The 16,234-nt window shown below is 41.7% G+C and overlaps 4 protein-coding genes across 12 annotated transcripts in view; 1 reads left to right on the top strand and 3 right to left on the bottom strand.

Annotated features, from left to right (window-relative positions):
• Positions 1 to 9,590, top strand: part of LOC138132086 (rhodopsin-like) — a 42,927-nt gene extending 33,337 nt beyond the window's left edge. For 2 of the 4 annotated variants that reach the window (XM_069049452.1, XM_069049451.1), the window contains exons 2-5: positions 7,303 to 7,638; positions 8,263 to 8,991; positions 9,045 to 9,322; positions 9,370 to 9,590. In XM_069049452.1, the coding sequence (XP_068905553.1) occupies positions 8,269 to 8,991; positions 9,045 to 9,322; positions 9,370 to 9,502 (1,134 nt within the window). In that variant the 5' untranslated portion in view covers positions 7,303 to 7,638; positions 8,263 to 8,268 and the 3' untranslated portion in view covers positions 9,503 to 9,590. The other 2 variants (XM_069049453.1, XM_069049450.1) reach the window with 2 other exon arrangements.
• On the bottom strand, positions 1,939 to 7,169 carry LOC138132090 (uncharacterized). Of its 5 annotated transcripts, none has more exons than XM_069049466.1 (7): positions 7,011 to 7,169; positions 6,694 to 6,852; positions 6,541 to 6,647; positions 5,311 to 5,635; positions 5,035 to 5,243; positions 4,655 to 4,780; positions 1,939 to 2,325 (listed from the first exon to the last, which is right to left on the bottom strand). In XM_069049466.1, exons 2-7 carry the CDS (start codon positions 6,843 to 6,845, stop codon positions 2,321 to 2,323), a joined length of 924 nt encoding a protein of 307 aa, XP_068905567.1. In that variant the 5' UTR covers positions 6,846 to 6,852; positions 7,011 to 7,169; the 3' UTR covers positions 1,939 to 2,320. The 5 variants fall into 5 exon arrangements, with proteins under 5 accessions (XP_068905567.1, XP_068905563.1, XP_068905566.1 ...); XM_069049462.1 differs by lacking the exon at positions 1,939 to 2,325 and adding an exon at positions 3,229 to 3,783; XM_069049465.1 differs by lacking the exon at positions 1,939 to 2,325 and adding an exon at positions 3,229 to 3,783 and having other exon boundaries at positions 6,541 to 6,638.
• Positions 9,576 to 10,846, bottom strand: LOC138132089 (isocitrate dehydrogenase [NAD] subunit gamma, mitochondrial-like). Its single transcript, XM_069049459.1, has 3 exons — positions 10,190 to 10,846; positions 9,861 to 10,141; positions 9,576 to 9,810 (listed from the first exon to the last, which is right to left on the bottom strand). The coding sequence occupies exons 1-3, from the start codon at positions 10,813 to 10,815 to the stop codon at positions 9,581 to 9,583; spliced, it is 1,137 nt and encodes a 378-aa protein (XP_068905560.1). The 5' UTR covers positions 10,816 to 10,846; the 3' UTR covers positions 9,576 to 9,580.
• A 169-nt stretch (positions 10,847 to 11,015) lies between these two features.
• Positions 11,016 to 15,984, bottom strand: Stam (signal transducing adaptor molecule). Of its 2 annotated transcripts, XM_069049444.1 has the most exons (7): positions 15,587 to 15,980; positions 15,310 to 15,470; positions 15,015 to 15,257; positions 14,687 to 14,966; positions 14,519 to 14,635; positions 11,492 to 12,074; positions 11,016 to 11,426 (listed from the first exon to the last, which is right to left on the bottom strand). In XM_069049444.1, exons 1-7 carry the CDS (start codon positions 15,630 to 15,632, stop codon positions 11,288 to 11,290), a joined length of 1,569 nt encoding a protein of 522 aa, XP_068905545.1. In that variant the 5' UTR covers positions 15,633 to 15,980; the 3' UTR covers positions 11,016 to 11,287. The 2 variants fall into 2 exon arrangements, with proteins under 2 accessions (XP_068905545.1, XP_068905544.1); XM_069049443.1 differs by having other exon boundaries at positions 14,687 to 15,257; positions 15,587 to 15,984.
• Between the last annotated feature and the right edge of the window lie 250 nt (positions 15,985 to 16,234).

The raw sequence follows: 16,234 nt of genomic DNA, 5'->3' as shown, positions 1-16,234 counted from the left end.
CGAGTTCGAGCAAGGAAGATGAATGATTGAATTGCAATAACTAATTATTCGTGAATACAGATGGCCAAAGGAGTATTTCTTGAACAAGTATGTACAGATTCTGTGGAAATAATGCAGCTGGTGGGTGTTAAATAAATTTGCCGTTAAATAACGTTGGGCCACCCTGTAGACGCCTCCAGACATCCGATTTCACCGCCACCCAATAAAAGCGATTTTTAATTAACAATTTCCTCGACAAACTCCGTTTTTACGGTCAATTAGACGAACCGGCGGCGTAACAGACCCATCTGGGCCCGTTCGATTTAACGCCGCTTCGATTCCGACCGCCTCGATTTCGAAAAGAGAGCGACCTTAACGATCCGTCGCAGATGACATAATTAATAAAATAAATGTCGCAACATCTGCGCCTGTATCCCGGATGACCATCATCTACTCCATCATAATTATTCCAATAAATCTTTTTAGTCTAGTCTAGAGACTATAAATCTTGCTGTCTCCCACACAACTGGACGATGTCCGGCACGCGAAAATTTCTTTTCGCTTTAATAAGATAAATTACTTTCGGACGAGGCGCGACGCCGATCAAAACTTTTAATCCGGGGCATCTTCCGGTCCGACCGGAGGGTCTCCCGCGAAGAGGTCGGTGGGAAACAAGGACTTTGGTGAGGAACTGAGGACGACCGATCGAGGCAGCTGGAAACGGAACCTGTGTAAATAAACGAAAAGTGTGTAAACTAGTAAACCGCGAGGTAAAAAATTGTGGCCTGTTTTATTATTTATTTACATCAGTAGGGACACGTGTGCGGCATGAAATTTGCAATTTACGAATTTGTAAACGAACTATGGAGTTATGTAACATGAGTGCTCACAAAGACGGTTGTTTAAAATCGTTTCTCGCCCAAGAATAAATTTTAAAGTTGGTTATTAGGCAACCAAGAATACTTCCTGATAAAACTTTTTATCAAACATTTGGTTATTTGGTTCTTTCACCAAGATGGTGCACATACACATCGGATCCGAAAACTACACAAATCGAGTTAAATTTTTTTTAAGTCTAAGTTCTTTATGCAGCCCAGTGCTGCAACGTGACTTCGGTTTGTTTTATCAAGGAAAAATTCATGTCTTAGAACGAAACGTGATTTAATTCGAAAAGAAAAATAAGAACTAATACTTTGAAACTGGTTATTACGTGCGAGCAAGTGGGAATGACTGGCGTACAATTTAATTAACCGAAAAAAAAATAAGACGGCTATAGAAAACAAAACCTCTAAAAACGTACGGCGTAGCTTCAACCATACCAAGACGGATGAAGAGAGGTTTTGCCGAAATTCTAACAAACACTCAGTCATCATTTTCTTGGTTCCCACTTTGGAAATAAGGATTGTTTTATGAACATTTTATTTTGAAATGAAAAGGGTTACAGATTCCCAACGGTGTAGTGGTCATCCACCAAATTGATGTCTTCTCTTCGCATGAATTCAACATTTTTGTATTTATTTTGTGTGTATCAACTTACTTTTTTCTAAATTATAGGTACTGAGGGATCAAACAAGACGGAAATACAAGTGATATTTTTATTTTGGTGAATAAACAATAAAATGTTAGCTTCATCCACCTTTTCCATTTCGTTCAAAATGCTTTGACGGTTGTGCATTAAAAATGTAACATTCCCCAGCCCTGACAATTACCTACGCAGCTATACACGTCATTTTCGTACCAAAAATTTAATTTTTTTCATCGCCAACACGTCAGCTTGCTCAACATCCAGTCACATTTTTTTTTCAAACTTCACTAAAAAAATTACTTGCCAATCGGAACAAAAACAAAATTCAACATATTCCACGAGACAAAGGCTTTTCTACTTGTTGAAACCGCCGGTTGCAAACTTCCATTGCGCCTCGTTTCAGAATCCACAGGTATCCAAATAAAACAACACCGATCTCGCAAAAATTTATTGTTCAAAAAGCATCGTCGTCTCCTGCCTTCTTCAAATCTGAAAAATTATTAGTAAAAGTCACATTAACCATTAAAAAAATGAAAATGCGATTTTCCTGAATGAACAAAAAAACCTCGACTCGACGACAGCAACGTCTCTTCACACCAACATTCAAAAGAAAAAATAAATACGTGGTGGGCATAAAAGAAAACAAACGTAACGGCTGTGGTGTTACAGCTGAGACCGATTTCATAGGTTTTTTTGTTCAAATTTTAACAATTCTTCAACGATCCCGTGCACTAGAGTGCACTTGGCGTCATAAATACCACAGTTCTTGCGTTACTTGTCATCTTCGTATCCACGGCGTTTGAGAAGCCGACTCTTTCATCCTAAAAACAAAATTGTCTCGGTCAAGTGAACAGAAAAACCAGTTAGATATTTTAAATGGACCCGGGCGACTGCGAGACGTCTCTTACGACAAAGTGCGCTTTAAAATATCTAACTTGTTCGAGTTATAAAACACGATTAAAAAAGTAACTACGAGAAACATGAGCTTGTGAGTGCATTTAATGGGATAATTTCTGACGGTTTTTTGAACACGTGGCATGTTAATCGTTTTGAAAATAAACAACAATAAAAACGTGTTGTTCTTTCAAGTGTTTCATGTCCAATGCACTTTTATTGAAATTATAAAGGCTCAAAAGTTCTATCACAGAAAGGAAACTATTTGATTTCAATACATTACCTAAAATGTGTCCGTTTTTGCTATTAGATTATTTTGCAGCCAATTTTTGGACAAAATTGTTTGCACCACTTTTGTGGGCACGGGAACAAAAAGAATTCTTCTCTTATTTAGTCTTCGACAAATAAAACAGTTCTAAACGGGGATGAGTGTGTGTTTAATAAAGGTTTTCGGCACTCGACCGACTCTTTTACTGATCATAAATTATGAAACACCTCTGTGAGGTTGTGTTACAGCTGTAAATTCAAATCAGGATTATTCAACTGTCAAGGATTGGATTTCCATCGATCGATCATCGATTCCTGCATTCTAGTTGTTTGAATCGGTTATGCGATAGTGCATGCAAAAAATACTCAGCTGTTATGATCTATAATACATGATTCACGTTTATTCATATAATAAGACAAGGAAAATAATTAAACCTACAATATATAGACTGTCATATCTGGTAGGTCATACTTACTTAAATTGTGCGGACTGTGAGCCTTCAATATATTTGCACGTTTCAAATTTCATGACTTTGTCTGACTGGGATAAGAAATTTGCACAGTTGTGTCTTATCAAATAATTTATTTTTTAATGCCTCCGTTCAATGTACAAGAAAAATGGATAAAGTAATTTAAAAATTATGTTAATTTTTTAAGTCCAACACAAATTTGTTCTGAATTGTTTGTCCGGTTTTTCCATTTAAAATTCGAGAGATTAACTGGAAACTACAACACTAGTTTATGCACATCAATAAATAAACTGATACACATTGTTTTAAACTACAAAGTGATAATTCCCTTTCACTAAAGTCCACATCAAAAGGGCAACTCATTTTTACATTACGGTCGATTTGATGAGATCTTTATTTCTCTACTAACTGTGACGTTAAAATTATTTTTCTCCAAATAAAGAAATGACTCCAAATAATGAATAAACAAAATCTCCAAACATCATACTGTTAAAAACTTATCAACTAAACATTTACTACAAAATATAAAAAATATATACTGAGTTATTATTCATTCACACTAAGCTAAATTATAAGACAAAATTACAATAATAAAAAACACTCTAATGCGGTGGCTTTTTTAGAACCGTCTAGCCTGGTTTGTTGAACCTGTAAACATGGAGATGCAAACCCACATTAATTACGAACTGTTAAAGGCATCTCATGAGGTTATTAAATATAACCAGGCTGAGATTTATTTGCACAGTCAAGACGAAAAGAATCAATTTGTGCAATTTTATCAATTGGATCAACTCTCATGAATTATCGAGTTTAACAGAATAAAATCTTGAAAAAGTCTCAGCTCATCGCGACGCCCCCTCGAATCGATCAACTTGGGACGGCGCATTTCAATTGCTCAAAAATTTTAATCCATTACTTCGTAATTCACATTCATTTGAAAGACTACTTTTTATAAGTATGTATTTTACGATTGTGCAACAAGTCACTCGATTGCGAAATAATGAATCTCGTGCAACTTAAGCTTGTGTCATTTCAACTATATTTCTCGACTGACAGTAAATTTAGTTTGCTTCTTATTTGTTTTCTTTCGTAATTTTAAATTATTTCGTTGTGACGTACAACTTCCATTGTGTATTCTAGTTAGCTCTTTGATAAGTGTTAAACTCGATCGATTTAAAATTAAAAAATAAAAACAATCATACTTTAGCAAACTTTTATCAACACTTTTTATTGTATCATAATTATTAAATTATAAGCATTTTTGGTCTGATTATCAACTGTTTCGTTATCAACTATTTACACGTTTATTCTTGTCAGTTCCACATATGCAAGATGCAAATTTCTTTTGAGCTTGTCTATCAGAGAAAAATCAATGGCTGCAATGTGGTAGTACACAACAAACTACCACTCAAACAAATGCTTTTGCACTTTTCTTTTCTAAATTGAAAGGAAAAAAATCAAATTATTTCTGACTCTAGTGAGAATTTCGACTCTGAACGAAAAGTGGCCGTCGACTTACCGTATCCACCGGAAGCACCGTAACCACCGCTCCTGTCCTCGTAGCCTTGCTGACTGCTGTATCCGCCGCCGCCACCTGAACCGCCGCTGCTGTAGCCTCCTGACGAGCCGTAATTGTCGGAATTACCTAAACCAATCTCGTGATTTTTTAACTTTTATGGCAAGGGAGGACGATCAGTCACTGTCAAATATGTTACATAATCTAGTCAATTTCCGTTAGGAATTTTACTAAATCATAACAAGTTCAAATGGATGATCCTCCCCTCATTTTCCAGTCCAAACTGATGTGAACACCAAAAAATTTTCAAAATGTGAAATTTGAAAAATTGTATCGAAATATTTAAAATCGAACTTCGTTTTTTACCACATCCGAGTACGAACCTCCTGTCTGATATGTTGTCGCGTAACTCGTTCCGTCATATTGTCCGGAGCCACCACCGTAACCAGATCCACCACCATATCCTCCTCCGTTACCCCCTCCTTGTCCACCGTAGCCTCCTTGACCTTGACCATAAGACTGTGAGTTGTAAGACTGTTGCTGGTAGCCACCTGACGACCCGCCACCGCCTCCCCCATAGCCTTGTGATCTGCTATTTATTCAAACGTCGATTTAGTAGCAATTATTTTATCACATCGATCGGTGAAAACAATTCTTACTTTTGTCCAAAGCCATTTTGTGAATTGCCGTTTTCAAATCGTGGCCTCTTCGGTCCGGGTCCTCCTCCTTGTCCGAATTGTCCTGGCGTTCGTTTCTGCGCACCCAGGAAACCGCCACGGCCTCCACCCCTGGGGCCGCCGAATCCTCTACCGCGGGGAGCCATTCCTGAACCTCTACCCATACCACGTCCGCCGGGTCCTTTGGGTGCACCCATGCCCCTGCCGCGGAAACCTCCGGGTCCTCCTCGACCCATTGGGGGCCGGGGACCACCAGGAGGGCCACGAGGACCTTGTGAGTCGCCACCTGGACCGCCCGGAGGGCCACCTGAAACGACAATTACATTCTCACAACGTTATTCAAGAAACATTTCTCAAGTAAAGCCAGCACCTTAGTTGTCCCCTAGCGTCACTTTATTTTAATTGAAGAAAATATACATAGTTTGAACAAATACGCGAATCTTTCAAATTGGACAAAGGCAAATGCATTCTTTTGACTTTCTCAGAAATGATTAATGAACTAAAAAAACCCGAAAGAAAAAATTCATCAAAGAACTTACACCTAGGATTTTTTTTTGGAATAGTAGTTATTTAATTAATGAAAAATATATAAAACGCGTACAAACGTATCTTAAAAAAATTGAAAAAACTAGTTGTGTCCGTTCATCCTTTAATCTAAATATATTAAGGTTTTTAAAATTTTGGACACAAAATCGCTTAAAGAATTTTTCACTTGGAAAAAATATTAAACATTATTAGTTTTTTAATATGTACAGGTCGCAAAACGTAGCTTCGACGGCTTCGTTTACAGTGGGTCTCTCCCCACTACTTTCCACAATTTCACCGCGCATCCATTTCCAAGTATCAAGCTACGTTTTGCGACCTGTACATACTTCTTTCTTATATTGGATTTGTCAGCATGGAAAAAAAAAACTTAAATCAATTAATAGATTATTGTTGCAAATTTTGTTCATTGTTAGTAGTGGTAACTTGAAAATTCTTTTTATCTTATCTACTTTCACAGATGGACGTAAATCAAAACTCTTTAATGTTTCTTCCTTGGTAATTCCATATTATGTAATTGTAGACACTTATTTATCATTTCCAGTTCTGGAAAGGATCTTTGGATATAAATTTTTTCAATGAAAATTTTTAATCCTGTTAACAAAATGGCGCTGTCAACACTTGAAATCTGAAGGATAAACAATAATTTCAAATATGGAATGCACTCACCAGGACCTGGTGGGAATCGGCCTCTCGGCGCTCCTCTCGGTCCGCCTCGTCCCCGCATCATGGGCCCGCCGCGGCCTGGAGGGCCTCCAGGTCCACCCCTGTAATAACTTCATAAACCATAAACCCACACATTTCAAACAGTTTCCGACGTACCTGCCCCTCATAAATCCTCCGCGGCCTCTGGGGCCGCCACGACCTCCGGGTCCGCCTCGTCCTCTGAAGCCGCCGCCACCACCGGGACGAGGTTGTTGTTGCTGCTGTTGGGGATTGGGGGATTCATCGTCTCCAGGGTTGTTGTCGGCCATTCTACTTCTTTAAAAACATGAACATGATAGAGCGTGAACCGCGTGACCGGCAAAATTAGTTGGCGTACCTTGCGACGAATTTTTTTACAAATATGCCAAAACTTCACCTTGACTAGCGATTCGGTGTTTCGAAGGATGCGCCAACTTAACAGTGTTAGAACTTACCTTGATTAGGTTCAATTGGTAGGATAAACGTGGTTGTCTGAGTCTGATGGTACAGCGTCACGAAGCCACAATTCAAAATGGACGCCGCTTCCTTTGTTAGGTGACCAATCACGGACGCGCATGCGCAGCGGTGGTGGCGCCCTCTTCTTTAAAGGCGCCAAATTTAAAATAAATAATTTGGAGCAACTCTGTTGTAAATAATAAACGAAATAACTCTCTCAACTTGCAAATAAATTATTCTTCTTTTGCAATCGGACATTTTTTTCGTTTCAAGTGAACCACAAAATTTCAGGCGTGCTTCGGTGGTTGATCGCAAAGTGTACCCACCGATTAATTTTCTACATTTGGGAGATTGACCGATAAAGCTGCCCTTAATTATGAAAATCGCGTCCTTGACCGAAGCAGTTTCAAAAATTTTCAAGATAGGTAATGTAATTAGGAAGTTTATGAATCCTTACCGAAGCCCGAGTAAGTTTCTCAAGGGGATTGTCTTTATTGAATTATACACGTAAGAAGAAGTTATATAAAAGAACATAAAGCGACACGTAAGAAAGTCGCAGCCGACGCGTCTTCCCACTTGGATGTATTCTCTAGTAATTGGAGTGCCTCCAAAACGTCGTGAATTCAGGTGAGTACAGATTCGTTCAACTTAAATGTCAAATAGAAAAAGGTCATGCAGGACTGGTTGCATAACTAATTACACATCGACGGTCAAAAATTGTTTCATAAGCTACAAATTACAATTAATGCGTAAAAAGTAAGTTGTAGTGTTATATAATGAAGGCAACAAGAGAATAAGGATACTTTTTTAAATATTTACTTAAACTTTTTGACGGGAAAAAAGTACATTTAATGTTACAAAATGGTTTTGCACAATAATGAATAAGATTCATCAAACAGCTGAAACATGTAAGCGAAAAGAAAAATATATTTTTTGTTCGACACTATCAGAATTTGAGAATTTTCTCCTGTGTGAACGGATTTTGATAAATTTGACAATTTGTCAAAACGAAACGTCAAGCTAATTTTAAAGATTTTAAGCGATTTAGAGCCTTTAAGGGGCTCGTCGAACAAAAAAAGTTGTATTCAACTCGTTCGTGTGTAAATTGGCCTTTTTTGGAACTCGTTAAATAAACTACTATTTTTTTTTGTGTACTTTTGATAAAATCTGTCGAGTTTCATCAATGACTATAAAATTAGCGTCTGTTGACTATGCAACCAACAACACACCACCATGAATATATTTTTTAAGCCGATCATGTCTGTGATGGGAGAGCCAAACTTCGTCGCTTGGGCGGCCCAGCGGTCCGGCTATGGGGGCAACCTCACCGTCGTCGACAAGGTGCCCCCCGACATGCTCCACCTCGTCGACGCCCACTGGTACCAGTTCCCCCCGATGAACCCGCTCTGGCACGGCATATTGGGCTTCGTGATCGGCGTCCTTGGCTTCATCTCCGTCGTCGGCAACGGCATGGTCATCTACATCTTCTCGTCGACGAAGAGCCTGCGCACCCCTTCCAACCTCCTGGTGGTCAACTTGGCCTTCTCCGACTTCCTAATGATGATGGCCATGTCGCCGGCCATGGTGATCAACTGCTACTACGAGACCTGGGTGTTGGGGCCGCTGATGTGCGAGCTGTACGGCATGGCGGGGTCTCTCTTCGGGTGCGGCTCCATCTGGTCGATGACCTTCATCGCCTTGGACCGGTACAACGTGATCGTGAAGGGGCTGAGCGCCCAGCCGCTGACTAAGAAGACAGCCATGCTGAGGATACTCATCATCTGGGTGATGGCGATCGGCTGGACCTTGGCGCCCTTCTTCGGCTGGAACCGGTACGTTCCCGAGGGGAACATGACGGCCTGCGGGACCGACTACCTCACCAAGGACTGGTTCAGTCGTAGCTACATCCTGATCTACGCCATGTGGGTCTACTTCACGCCTCTCCTCACCATCATCTACTCCTACTGGTTCATAGTCCAAGTAAGTCCTCGACATGTCGAAGTTTTGCAGGAGTGTCGATGTCACAATTTTAGGCCGTCGCGGCTCACGAAAAATCCATGCGCGAACAAGCCAAGAAGATGAATGTAGCTTCTTTGCGCTCCTCTGAAGCCGCGGCGACCAGCGCCGAATGCAAACTGGCCAAGATCGCTCTGATGACCATTTCTCTCTGGTTCTTCGCGTGGACCCCCTACCTGGTCACCAACTTCACTGGCATCTTCGAGAGCGCCAAGATCAGTCCTCTGGCGACTATCTGGTGCTCGCTGTTTGCCAAGGCGAACGCCGTCTACAACCCCATCGTCTACGGAATCAGGTGATCGCGGTTATCTCTTTTCTTCCGGTCTGACCCGATTCTTGCAGCCACCCCAAGTACAGACAAGCCTTGCAGAAGAAGTTCCCCTCGTTGGTGTGCACGGGCGGCTCCGACGACACCACCTCCACGGCTTCGGGAGTAACGAACGTTACCACCGACGAGAAGCCGGCCTCGGCTTAAACGGCGACAAGAAATGGCTTCGCTTTATTTTTTCTTAACCTTACGAGCATCATGATTATTGTAAAGATCAATAAAGAGTTAAAACTGAGATTTATATTTGTGTAAGTTGTCTCCAATGTATGTTTTGATGGCGGCGATCACCTCCGTGGTGCTGTGGGCGCCCCCCACGTCGAAAGTGTGGATTTTGGCGGTGGACAAAGTGTGGTGGATGGCATCGCTGATCAGCTGGGCGTGAGACGTCTTGCCAAGATGGCGCAACATGTTGACAGAAGCGTTCAACATGGCGACCGGATTAGCAATATTTCTTCCTACAGAATGATTCAAACTAGTGCGGCCTAACTTCCTGCAAACAAATTACCTCTCAACGTGTCTCCGGTGTGTCTCGTGGCGCTCTCGAAGATCGCCAAGTCTTCACCGTAGTTGATGCCCGAGAAGAGACCAGCGCCACCTGCCAGTCCACACACTACATTTGACACGATGGTGCCGTACAAGTTTGGCATCAAAAGAACGTCAAACTGGTGCGGCTTCTTTACAAGTTTTTGACAGCAACGGTCGATGTAGATGTCTTCGAACTGGATGTCTGGATAGCTAGCGGCGGCTTCTTTAATGGTCTCGAGAAACATTCCATCGGATAATTCCCTAAAGCGGTGCTTTAGACGACATAAATATTGATTCGAATTGCCTTACAGCTGCTTGCTCTTGTGCACCGCTGTCACCTTCCTCCTTCCGTGCTTCCTGGCGTGCTCGAAGGCGAACCTCGCGAACCGCTGCGTGTTGTCCCTCGTCACGATCTTCATGCTCTCCACCACCCCTTTCACGCTCTCGTGTTCCAGCATCGCATACTCGCCCTCCGTGTTCTGCCTCAGGATGATCAGGTTCAACCCGGGGACCTTCGAGTGGACCTCTTCGTACGTCCTGTAGTGGATGACGTAGACGAAGAGGTCCAGCCTGGCCCTAATCAGCACGTTCGGCGCTATGAACCCGGCGTCGTCGATCACGTTGCGCAGGTTACCCTTGAGGGCCACTCTATTGCGCCGCACCGACGTGATGGCGTTTCGCACCAGCTCCTCGCCGCTGCCGTTGATCACTTCGAAATCGACCGGGACTTGCGCAGCTGCGAAGACGTCTCGGACGTGAGAGGTCATCTCGGGGCCGATGCCGCTCCCGGGGAGCAAAGTGACGAGGTGGCGGCCCCCATAGAGCGGCACGGGGACGGCTTCTGGCTTGATCCTCGAGGGGGTCTTGTGCAGATTGGTCCCGACGGTCTCCGAGTGGAGGCTTCTGGCCAAGCGCGGTAGCAGTTTCGATGCCATGCTGCGACTAATCTGCTGATAAGTGCATCGGCGATAATGAGTGGCTTTTGGCCTCCGAACTGATAACGACGAGTAAACATCTTCAAAAAGTACAGATGCAAAAAATCGCAGTATGTTGTGATCAACTGACAGCCACTTGACAGTTCATTGACACCTAATCAACTGTCAAAATATCGAGGGGTTGCGTCAAAACAGCGAAATTCAGTTTCTTCATAAAATTTATTCATATACATATTCTTCTTTACATCAAGTCTACAATATTACTTATGATTTCTTCACTTTTCGGGCACCGCCGCACTCCTGTTGTACACAAATTAATATCAATCAATTGCTCGAGGTAATAAATTAATTAAAACTGGCGCGAAGAGTGAAGAAATGTCTAATAAAATACAAGATATTATCAAAATAATTAAACTGTTAAATCACATATCGGTTATAAGGAAAAAAATGATAACAATTTCTTGGAGGCCTACTACTTTGGATTAGCGTTCGAAGCAGGCATGTAGTGTTGGCTTTGCGAATGGGGAGGTCCGTTGTGTATTAGGGTCTGAGATCCCGTGGGAACGTTGCTGGGAAAATTCGGAGGGATCATCGTTCCGTAGCTATGCGTCCTAAAATAATGATTCGTGTGACGTGTTTCCTAGGGTCGATTAAAAGAAGATGACCAAAACATTACCTTCTGTCTTCTGGCATCTGGTGCATCATGTAAGGGGGCATCCCCGGCGGCATTCCTTGCGGCACCGGCCCGCCCGGTATCGACCCCGACATCATCGGCATGGTGGCGTAGTGCATGTTCGGCGCCCCCGGCATTCCCGGTCCCAACATCGAATTCGGTGGCGGCGGCGGCAGACCGTTGTAGGCAGGCTGCGGTTGCTGCTGCACCATCGGACTCGGTGGTGGCGGTGCCATCTGGCTATAGTTATAAGGCAGCTTGGGAGGGAATTGGGGCTCGCGCATCAGCGTGTGATAGAGACTGAGAGCTTCGACGAGGTCGGCGCTCAGCTGTGTCAGTTGGGCGTGCTTTCTGTCGACCCTCTCCAGTTCGGAGTCGATCAAGGGGCCCATGCCGTCCACTTCGCGTTCCAGCTTCAGCATTTCCTCGGTGTCGGTCTCGGGGTTCGTGGGGTCCGCCTCGTGGAGGAGGTGCAGGAGGCGGTCGATTTTTTCCTCGTTAATTTCTACAGTCTCGGGTTCCTTGTCGGTAGCCTTGACGTCGACCGTCTCCTTGAACTGGACTATCTTTTTGGCTTTTTCGTACACTGGAAAAATAAAGGCACATTAAAAAGATAAATGAGTCGAGAAAGTAAAAATTTGAAAAGAAAAACTTGGTTGGGTTTTTGTTTGAGAAAGTAAAGAAAATATAGTTTTTTTTTGTAAAGTATTATGTTAGAGGATGTCAGTTAATGCTACGCCACGTGGGCACAGTGGTACCCCCCACCCATATTTTTTTATTGCACATAAAATCTCACAACTTTAAGCCCTCTCTTTACATTTCGTATAACAAGACATTATGACGTTGCATGTTATTAAGGAATTAGAAAAACTATTCACCATTGTTACCATCTAATCTCACGAACTGTAGCCGTAACCGATAAAAAACCTAGAAATTGTTTTTGACGTTGATTTAAAATGCCACTGCAAAAAGTACAATTACTTTATTTTAAACTTGCATAATGTACGAACCTTACAAGGGGACGTTGTTCCTCATAAAATTTAATCTACACTACTTTCCTTCGCAATTATATTTCCAAACCGTTGAAAGATTTATGTAATGAAAGCCTAGTTTGTTGGCTGGTGTGAATGAAGAGAAAATAATTGTTCATTAATGCGAGATGAAAAACAAAAAATAAAGAATTGCTTTTCAGTGGTTCAGAGAGCAGTGATTGGCAAAATAAAATAGTCCTAAAACTAGTCAAATAGATTATCTTCTATTTCATACTAATTCTATAAACCGTTGCTTTGTTGAAACGAAATTTAAAATGCAGTCTGAATTTTGTTAAAATAATTATTATGCGGTACATTTAATTTATTATACATTTTGAATAACTTTCACTTTGTCATTAGCAAAATTAAAATACCCTTAACCTCCTCAATTTAATTAATTGTAATGATAATTAAAACAAAAACAAGCGTATCATTTCGTAAGTCGCCGCTAACTTATTCTAATTAAAACCATAACGAAAATTAGTAATGTAAATTTTCTGTTTTGTCGATAACAAAAAATGCTTTCGTCATTGCGAAACACATTTATCGCAGACACGATTGTGTCTTGCGACTGACTGATTTGCATTCTGTCGAGCTCAATCGCAATTGGAATTTGGCCGTGTCAGAACGTTAAATTCCGAACGGGTACATCAATGGCCCATCAAACGATTGTCATTGTTCCGATTCATAAACAGCTTTGCAAATTGAATAGCGATCATTTCAATCAAAATAATTATTGAAATGTCAAGGATGGGAAAAGCTGACCCAGTTGGTACCCCACAAAATAAATGAAAAACCGAAAGCGAATTAACTCTAGATCACGTCAGGCAGGGCAGATAAAAATTATTGAAAAAAAAAAAGAGTGTAGGGTGCTGGAGCGTGACGCAGGCACTAAAGAAAATATACAACGTGTCTCAGAAATAAGTACATTAATTTTAACCGGTGACAGACCTCGTTACGAACAACAAAATTGTTATGTACCATTTTTTCGAAATCTAATTTTCATTTTAGTATTTTACCCCCCCATAAATTAACGAGCTGTCTATTTTCTAGTTATTTGACCCAATGACGTAACAGTGACCGTGATATAATAGTTTTTGTAAAATCAACGCAAAACATAGTGTTTTTAGAACAAAGTTTTTTCGCTCTGCGGCTGAGGTAGAGAGAATTAAATTTTTAGTTAGTTTGACTACTCGACTCCCAAAGGCAGGTGTTTACGTGATTTAAGCTAAAATTTTGTGAAAACGGCGCGTTTATTTTCGAATAGTGAATACACAGATATTATGTAGTGTATGGTGAAGCGTGTGAGAGTGCTCCTCGAACCCAGAGAATTTCCGTGCGACTTTTTCTTGCGGGGCTACAGGAAGGACTTTGTATTATCGAAGTTTTAAGAGAACGGGTGGAGATGGTGCCATAATAATTTGCAATAACAGAGGTATGTTAGGAAAAGTGGAAGAATCATTTCTTCGGTGCCTTCATTATTGTATTGACAATAACGGCGGTCACTTTGAATAATGATTAGTGATTACTCTGATTACTTCATGAATTTTTTTACGGATTAATACACACTTTTAGGAGACATTTTGTCATTACATATATTATTATTAAAATTGTTTTCATTTAATTTCTACCATATGATTCTCTTTTTTCTCTTCCACCCTTATCATTATAGATAGGTCACAGCAACGGACGCAGTGAAAGTTTTCTTGCATTTGTTTTTTGTTCTTCGCTTATCGGGATTGGTGAAGCAAGTAATCCCCATAGGCGGGTAACGAAATTTGTGCCAAATCTTTTAATAATTTTAATTGGATAACTTCAATGTTTAGGAAAAAAATAATATGTATTTAAATATATTGTTCCTATTATCGAGTTCTATTACCAGTTGAAATTAATGTACTTATTTCTGAGACACGCTGTACATATATTATTTATAATGTCTGCCAGTGGGAGTGTTAGAACGCGCCATTTTGTTGTTTTTTGTTGTACAATAAATACGTACAAAATTTCTCCGGTTCAAGATCCAAGTCCTTTGTGACGAAATTCGACGGAAACAGACCCTCCCCCCTCTGATTGCTGCCCTTCCACCAATTCGGGTCGGAATCGTCTATCACAAAAACTAGAAAAAAAATTAAAAATTCGTCCCGTCGACTCTCTTTAAAATCCTCACTTATCTCTCCTGAACGAAAGGTCAGTTCGTTGTCTTCGGCGGCCTCGAAATCGTACAGCGCCCTGACTTTCTTCGGCTCCTTGACGGGAGTCGAATTCGCGGACGCGTTCGTCGCCGAGAGATTAGTTGAAGGGTACAGACTGGCACCGGCGCTGGCCGACCTCGGCGACGCAGTGGTCTCTTTCAGCGACAACTCTATGGCTTTGAGAATCTGATTCTCCTCTTCCTGCGTTTCGACGACGTTCGGGTCCTTACTGACGGGCGTCGATTTTTTAACAGGCTGCAAAGGCACACTCAGTACTTTGAGTGACGGGTTGTCGGTCGTTACCATTTCAGCTGCGGAAAAATCGATGCCGCTACTTTTTAATTTATTGTAGAGAGACGGTATCAGGTTGAGTTGCTGGTCGCTCTTGAACTCGTTTTCGGCCCACCTTTTCAACGCTTCTCTTAGTCTTTTCGAGACGTTGTGGTGAGCTTTGGACATCAATTTCATAAAGTCGTTCTCGAACTCCCGCGACGCCACCTCCACGTGGAACAATTTTCCGCTGTTCTTCACGCACGCATCTAGCAACTGGAGCGATCGCGTTAAAAGGGGCGCCTATCTAGGTTACGAAATCGCTCACCGTGACAGCTTGAATGGCGATGTGGGGGTCGTTGCTGAACAACCGCTTCACTATGGCTCTCAGATAGTTCTTCCCGTCTTCTGAAGATTTCCCGGCCTTATCGCAAATGGTGATGATCTGATCCCAGTTGTCCTCCGTATTGTTCTCGTTTGTCGCCCTCTCTACGCATCAAACCACAACGTGACTCACTCGCACGCGACAGGTACAACAACGATAAATAATCAACGACAATCGCGATTTGTTGCCCGAATTGCGACAGAAAGTGATCGTGACTCACCTACTTCTTCGGTGATTGCATCGTTGGAGGTCCCAAACAAACCCATTTTCTCGACGACGCTGATCCGCTGTTGTTGTTAACCGTGCACGACAATCACTACATTAACATAATTAAACAAGAACTGTTGGTAAAACGCTGAATATTCCTGATAAGAAGTAGAATGTCATTTCAAACATAAATTTTGACGTTTTGTGATTTCCACGGCAATCACTATTTTGACATTTGACAGATACGTCACTGTCCCGCAAGCTCGCAAGGGTAATTTGCAGTTTCTGCGAACAATTATCACAAGAAACGAGTCACTGGTGCAGATAAGAGATTCTGAGTGCACCCGTCACGATCTAATTACAATCTATAAATAGCGAACCACTATCGCGGGTATGAATATCGCGCCGCGTGGTTACCAGTAGGTATGGATTTTGCCCCGAGTAGGGAAAATCGTTGACTTCCATAGATGGCACGCGGATCGACGATATTTGATTTTATCAAATTGAACCAGATGATGAATCGTTTGCCTCAAAGAGGTGGTTCGTAGTTTGTTAGTTTATTGTTAATTAAAAAAAGTCGTGTGGTCGAAGAAATGTCGGAATTGTCGTGAAATGTTTTTTTTCTGGGATGACAATGTTGGGTTGCCTATCTGCGTGGTGG

Source organism: Tenebrio molitor, chromosome 5 (genome assembly GCF_963966145.1).
Source record: "Tenebrio molitor chromosome 5, icTenMoli1.1, whole genome shotgun sequence".
In the NCBI taxonomy this organism is placed as follows: Eukaryota; Metazoa; Arthropoda; class Insecta; order Coleoptera; family Tenebrionidae; genus Tenebrio; species Tenebrio molitor.
The sequence above is the reverse complement of the archived record's forward strand: the minus strand, read 5'-3'. Positions and strand labels throughout refer to the sequence as shown.

Excerpts from the sequence above, each read along its gene's own strand:
- LOC138132090 (XM_069049462.1), bottom strand. The coding sequence starts at position 6,845 with ATGGCCGACAACAACCCTGGAGACGATGAATCCCCCAATCCCCAACAG. Across the intron at positions 6,648-6,693 it reads GGAGGATTTATGAGGGGCAG|TTATTACAGGGGTGGACCTG; the intron begins GTACGTCGGAAA and ends TGGTTTATGAAG. Across the intron at positions 5,636-6,540 it reads CCGATTCCCACCAGGTCCTG|GTGGCCCTCCGGGCGGTCCA; the intron begins GTGAGTGCATTC and ends TTGTCGTTTCAG.
- LOC138132089 (XM_069049459.1), bottom strand. The coding sequence starts at position 10,815 with ATGGCATCGAAACTGCTACCGCGCTTGGCCAGAAGCCTCCACTCGGAG. Across the intron at positions 10,142-10,189 it reads GTGCACAAGAGCAAGCAGCT|GGAATTATCCGATGGAATGT; the intron begins GTAAGGCAATTC and ends GCACCGCTTTAG. Across the intron at positions 9,811-9,860 it reads CACCGGAGACACGTTGAGAG|GAAGAAATATTGCTAATCCG; the intron begins GTAATTTGTTTG and ends ATCATTCTGTAG.
- Stam (XM_069049443.1), bottom strand. The coding sequence starts at position 15,632 with ATGGGTTTGTTTGGGACCTCCAACGATGCAATCACCGAAGAAGTAG. Across the intron at positions 14,636-14,686 it reads CTTTCGTTCAGGAGAGATAA|TTTTTGTGATAGACGATTCC; the intron begins GTGAGGATTTTA and ends TTTTTTTTCTAG. Across the intron at positions 12,075-14,518 it reads TCTTGAACCGGAGAAATTTT|TGTACGAAAAAGCCAAAAAG; the intron begins GTACGTATTTAT and ends TTATTTTTCCAG.